This window comes from Oryzias melastigma, linkage group LG13 (genome assembly GCF_002922805.2).
Source record: "Oryzias melastigma strain HK-1 linkage group LG13, ASM292280v2, whole genome shotgun sequence".
NCBI classification, from domain to species: Eukaryota; Metazoa; Chordata; class Actinopteri; order Beloniformes; family Adrianichthyidae; genus Oryzias; species Oryzias melastigma.
The window spans coordinates 30,324,298-30,330,581 of record NC_050524.1 but is presented as its reverse complement, the minus strand read 5'-3'; the positions used below and the strand labels follow the sequence as shown (position 1 = coordinate 30,330,581).

General features: G+C 35.7%; 1 protein-coding gene across 3 annotated transcripts in view; it reads left to right on the top strand.

Annotated features, from left to right (window-relative positions):
- The window catches only part of LOC112149032 (von Willebrand factor A domain-containing protein 5A), a 307,412-nt gene that overhangs the window by 295,680 nt on the left and 5,448 nt on the right, over nucleotides 1–6,284 (top strand). Inside the window, exons 13-17 of one of the 3 annotated variants that reach the window (XM_036214768.1) lie at nucleotides 742–962; nucleotides 1,859–1,900; nucleotides 4,145–4,168; nucleotides 4,385–4,405; nucleotides 5,675–5,718. The exons of the other annotated variants lie outside the window; for them this stretch is intronic. Of the exons in view, the coding sequence (XP_036070661.1) occupies nucleotides 742–962; nucleotides 1,859–1,900; nucleotides 4,145–4,168; nucleotides 4,385–4,405; nucleotides 5,675–5,703 (337 nt within the window). The 3' untranslated portion in view covers nucleotides 5,704–5,718. Of the gene's footprint in view, nucleotides 1–741; nucleotides 963–1,858; nucleotides 1,901–4,144; nucleotides 4,169–4,384; nucleotides 4,406–5,674; nucleotides 5,719–6,284 lie in introns of those variants that run through there. 3 annotated transcript variants of the gene reach the window in all.

Here is a 6,284-nt window from a genome sequence, read left to right as displayed (position 1 = left end):
GCTGCACCTCTGTCAACTTTGAACTGCATTGGTGTACCTCTTGTTGTATGTCTGATCTTGTTCAGGTTGTACTGGAACAAAATTTTGTTGTCAGTGAAAGCTGTGCATACGACAAATAAAATCTCTTGAACCTTGAATCTTGAAAGGCCTGTAATTTTCATCATAGGTATACTTGAGTGAATAATGCACAAAATGTCATTAAAATATGTTTTTCAGATGTGCTCAACAGTTTGATTGAGCAGGTAAATCAAGGGTTAAACTCCAGCTATAATCAATGTTCATTAGAATGTCAGTATTCTCTATGATACATATTCTTAACTAACACTAGCTGGAAAGTTCTGCAGAACTCAAATTTAGATAATAAACATTGAAGTCATTTTCTGTTCTGAGTGAAAACTGATCCGTTTCACTCAGATTGATGATTATGTTTGGATTACAAAAAGAGAAAATCTAAAACATTTCAATTCTCCATCTCAGCCGTACTGAACAGGGGGAGTTTTTCTGTTACCTTTTGGTTCTTCCTTTCATTGTTCCAAAAGTGGATCTTTCTCCTGCAACTGTCTCCAAGTGTTTTCAAGAGAAAAACTTCTGAGTGTCAAGAATAAAAATTATTAAATATTTTTAACAAACACAATAAAACTGTATTAACACAACATCCTTCCTCACTATACCGTCAGACATGAATAAAACATTACATCTAGTTTGATTTTCATTTCCTTTTTCCTTCTCTTCTGTTTGTAGGTTAACAGTCCACAGGTTAGCCGCTCGTTCTCTGATTCGTTCTCTGGAGGTTAAGGAAAGAGAGAACAGAGGAAAGTCAGATGAAGACGTGAAGAAGAAGGTGGTGGAGCTCAGTGTCCAATCAGGAGTGAGCAGTGGTCACACTGCCTTCATTGCTGTCAACAAGGACAGTGGTGATGCTGTTCAAGGACCTCTGGTGCGCAGAGATGTTCCAACCCCTGGTGAGTCTTTATCCAGTTAAGCTGTAGTTCAGACCTGAAGAGGCTGAAGGACAAGATTATATTTAAAAAGTGTCTTATGTATTTTTCTAATATGACATCCTCAACATTTGATACTCACCCAAACTTTCATGCAGCGTCAGTCAAGTGAAAAAATATTGATTTTAAAATGTGGTCATTTAAAGTTCCCCTATGACAGTTTTTAAAATTAAAATAAATGTTCCCAGTAGTGTTTTAATTATGATTTTAACCAAAATCCCACAACCTAAATGTCTTAAAAAGCCTTTTTTCATGTTGATATGAAGCTTCCGATTCCAAAATCTCCTCTGAGGGGGCGTGGCTTTTGGAGCTAAGCTGAGTAGCCCCGCCCCTGACACCCCCCTAGTCTGATTATGATAGCTCTGTGTCTTGGTAGCGTAAATCTTCACCGCTGCTACATAAAAACATGGTTTAGTGCATGTTCAGCAGAGCTGTTGATGGAAAGAAGATCATTCATTCAAACAGAGTCTGTCCAAGACAGTTTGATTGATTTAAAAGGAGAAATACTCAGAAATGCAAAAACAAAAAGATTTCTTATTACATTTGTTCTCTTTCAGAAGGAAAATGATAAAAACTCAAAAACAGGATTTTCATCCGAGGGGGATTTTAATTATTTCATAGCTGCTCCCAACATTTGTTTGTACCCACTTGTTTACAGTATGGGGGGGGGGGTATTGTGTTTGCCCTCTTTTTTGAGTAGTGGTATGACAGAAAAGGTTTAAAGTGGGGGAGGTTTGGGGTTTACAGGGCATGAGACAGCTCAGCACTCATTTAGGTGCAGATGGGGACCATGTGGGGCATTAGATTATGTTCTGTTTTAAATAACTTAGTTGCATTTTATGTTTATTTCTTCTTTAAAGGTTTTATGTCCATGAGGACAGCGTCTCATCGTGCAGCTTTGCGTAAGTAAATTAAATAAAGATGGAAAAAGTTAAAAAATTAATTTGTCTATTATGTTATTTATTGCAGTAAGTGAACATGAAACAATTTGTAAATTAACAGCAAACAATTACTCATGAGACAATGTTGTGCATTACAGAGATTCTATTTTATACATTGACATTATTCAGTTTCACTAAAATGTTACTTTGGTTTAGTTTGTGACAAAAACAAAGGTTCTTGACTTAAACCCTGTAAATGTTTTACTCTAGTGAAGCAATATTCAGTTTTCCAAGACTTTATGACATTTATGGTCGCACCAATTCTTCTGAATTTATCAAATTCCTGCAGCTTTTTCTCAACACAGCAGCTTTGTTCAGTCACTTTAACATTGCTGCACTTTTGGCCAATCGGATCTCATCAAACTGTCCCCGACAATCAAGTTTAGAGACTCAAAGAGATTCATTTGCTGATAGCACCAACCAAAGCTCAAAAGTTGACTAGGATTGGGCACCGAAGTTCGGTTCCAAGTGGAAACCATTATGATTTACGTGGTTCTACTGAAACAGAAAGAAGCTGCTGCAAACGGTGCCGCATTTTGGTGCTAATTTTGAGTGAAAGTCGATTGGTCTTAGGACATGTCAATCACTCTTACGCCATACAGTACTTTGAAGTTCTAGCCAATCCCTTCTGCCTTTCCTGTGATAGTGGGCGGGATCATGTAAGACCGCTGTTGAGGGGAGCACGAGAGCAAATGCTGCGCAGCGCTCGAATGTCTGGCTGCATTTCACAGAAGATCACAGAAGTTTGACAGGGCGCTGAGTCGCATCAGCTAATCAGGAACTCAGCTTTGAGCACGTGATGTGATCAGCAGGAAAATACGAATCCAATATGAGTGCTTAGTCCTGTCGCAGAGCGGCGGTTCTCTGGCTGCAGCCAGACAGCCTCCCAGAGCGCGGCCACCCTGCTCAAGTCTCCTGAACTGTGATGTTTTACTTATTTTTGTTGAGACAATAATATTAATAATTAAAAGGTCCCCTATTTGTCCTCCCCTCCAGTTAATGTGGAACAGCCTTCAAACTCAGTCACAGAGACACAGAGACACAGCGGAAGCGTCTGTCATGCAGACACACCCCCCAAGTGAGAAGAATTCCCCGTCAACTCCTCAGACAAGCTCAGGATCACATGTTTGACAGGCAGCGAGCAGCAAATTTGCGTTGCTGCGAAAGAGTGACGGGCCACCAGTTTGCGCGGAAGAGGGGTGGGGCAACGGTTTGCACCTCAGGTTGTGGAGCTCCGATTTAATAGGAACAGCCAGCACGTCAAAAAATGACAACACCCAAAACGTCAATTTTTGACACGGCGGCCTTAACCATCATCAATATGTGACTTGGGGATAAAAATGTGTTGATTTAGGGAGATGTAGGCACTGTTTTTTTATTACCAAAGTACTGAAATTGGCACCAATTAGGAACCCAAACCAAAGAGCCGCTTTGGCACCGGAACCGCATAAAACCCAATCGGTGCCCAACCCTAGTATTGACTTTATTTGGAATCATGAGACACAAACACTTCCATACATGAGCCACCCACACTAAACAGCAGGATGTACATTACAGCATGGAAGAAGCTAGTTAATACTTTTGTTTCCTGAAAATTGACCTTTCCATTTGTCTTTTTATCACGACTTGTTTTCAGATGGTATGAGTTTTGATGACAATAAGTAAAACATCCCCAAAAAAGGTTTTTTATATAATGTGGATCTTAAAAGGGCTACACATTCACAGAAGTTACACGTTACAATGGATCAGGGTATTACTGTTTAGTAAAACTGATCGATTTTATTCATTTTGTAAAATTGTATACTGTACCTTTTTTTAAAAATATTGACAATAGTGCAATTCTGTAAGAAAATTGTCTCTGAAAGTCTTTTTCTCTTCACTTTATTTATTTATATAATAAGGTAAGTAAAAAAATCCAACAAAAATATTCTTTTTAAATATAATATGAACATAAAACGACTACAAATAGAAGTGATACATTATATTTGATCAGTGTATTGCTCCTTAATCAAACTGATTTACTTTATTCATTTCTTACAATTGCTAACTGTACATTTTCATTGTAAACCATTTCAGCATTCAAAGCTGAAGGACATGCACAGCTACATAGACATAATCATTGACAATAAAGAAAAGAAAACAAGTGTGAAAAGGTATCTGTGGATTTGATAGAAAAATTAACTTCCTGTTCTATTTTTTTCATAGGTTCCATGTATGCCTTTGATGCAGGTAAGTGTGGAACCATGTGTGTCAGTTAATATTTGTTACCGCTCATTTTCTCAGTTTCTTAGTTTCTATACGTCTTCATTTTTACAACAACTTGAATTTTGAGTCACCCAGAATAAACAGCAGGATAATACATGACAACATGATGGTTAATACCTTTATTTCCAGAAAATGAACCTTTTCATGTCTCTCTATTAATCACATGACTCTTGTTTTCAGATGAAATTGATTTTGATAACGGTAAGTAAAACATTTTTAAATAAAAAAGCTTTTTTTATCTAAAACGACTACACATAGAAGTGATGCATTACAATTGATCAGGGGATTGCTGCTTAATAAAACTGATTTTATTCTTTTTTGTAAAACTTTATGCTGTACATTTTCAAAAATATTGACAATCCTGCAATTCTGTAAGAAAATAAAAAAATTGTTTCTGAAAATTTTTCCATTGCTATCTTTTAGTTTTCATGTCTTTATTTATTTATTTCGTTTCAATGCTTTAAAGTCCCTCTCTAGCAATATTTTTATCTATTGAAAAATCTTGTGTTTTTTTTTTTTAAATAATGATCATGCAGATTTTTAGCCCAAATCAAAAAGCCATTTTTTTAAAGACATGTTAGACCTTTTTAAAGTCATAAATGTAATGTATTTCTGAGCACTAACAACTGACTGCTCAAACATTGATGATGTCATTTAGTGGGATTGACGTCCAAATTCTGAAGACACTGTTTTTACTCTCTCTTCTGAACAAGTTTATTGAACATTTGTTCACGTCTATGCACTACTAATCAATATCTTCTGCGTGTCCTGTGAAACGACAGGAGCTAACGATGCTAGCAAGAACTTTTCTGATGACCAGATCCAACAACAATACCAAATGTAAAGTTTTAAACATAAAGCTGAAACATCACTAATCAAATAAAAGCTATCATCAAATAACTGTGGACATGTTGAAGATATTGCTTAGCAAACATTAAACTTTCACATTAAGGTTGGGGCTTCAAAATATCGACTTGGGGGGGCCGCAAATGACCCGCGGGCCGCCAGTTTGAGACCCCTGTTCTAACAGAACCAGAAACTTTTCTAGTTTTACTCTCTTTAGACCAGCTAACAAATAAAGTTGGGGAATTTATGTATTCATGAAACGCATTTTCAGTTGATATAAGGAAAAAAAATATTGTTAATCAATTTGTACATTCATTTATTTATTTATTTTATTTTCTACTTATCATTGAAAGTATTGCAAAAATAAGAAAGACTTAGAGATGATTACTAACATGTTCTTTAGGTATTGGCAGAAACTCAGAATATTCATTTTTTTCTTACATTAGCTTTTATTTTTTCTAGTTATTTATACATTTTCATTTTTACACCAACTTGAATCATGAGTCACCTAGACTGAACAGCAGGATAACACATAATAACATGATGAACTTAGTTAGTATGGTTATTGCCTGAAAATGAACCTTTTCATGTTTTCTCTTTTTATCACATGACTCATGTTCTCAGATGAAATGGATTTGGAATATGGTGAGTAAAACATCCCCAAAAAGGCTTCTTTTTAAATATAATATGAATCTAAAATGACTACACATAGAAGTGATACATTATATTTGATCAGTGTATTGCTGCTTAATAAAACTGATTTACTTTATTCATTTCTTACAATTGTAAACTGTACATTTTCATTGTAAACCATGGCAGCATTCAAAGCTGAAGGACATGCAGAACTACATAGACAAAATCATTGACAATCCTGTCAGAAAATTAAACATTTGTCTCTGAAAACATCTTTAATTGCTATTTTTTATTATACATATCTTCATTTTTTTTAGAATTAAAGGAGAAAAAGTCAGTTCTGTCAAAACTTCACACAACTTTAATGGACTGAACAAAGTGATTGGCAGCTTGTCAAAAATGATAAGCAACAATTTCTTTCACGGATGTGATGTTCTTGTAATTGACACAAGTAACAGATGTGGTCAATAACACAACTGGAGAAACGGAGGACTTGAAGTTATAGGTTGTACATGTGGAGAAAAGAAAACAAGTGTGAAAAGGTATCTGTGGATTTGATAGAAAAATTAACTTCCTGTTCTATTTTTTTCATAGGTTCCAT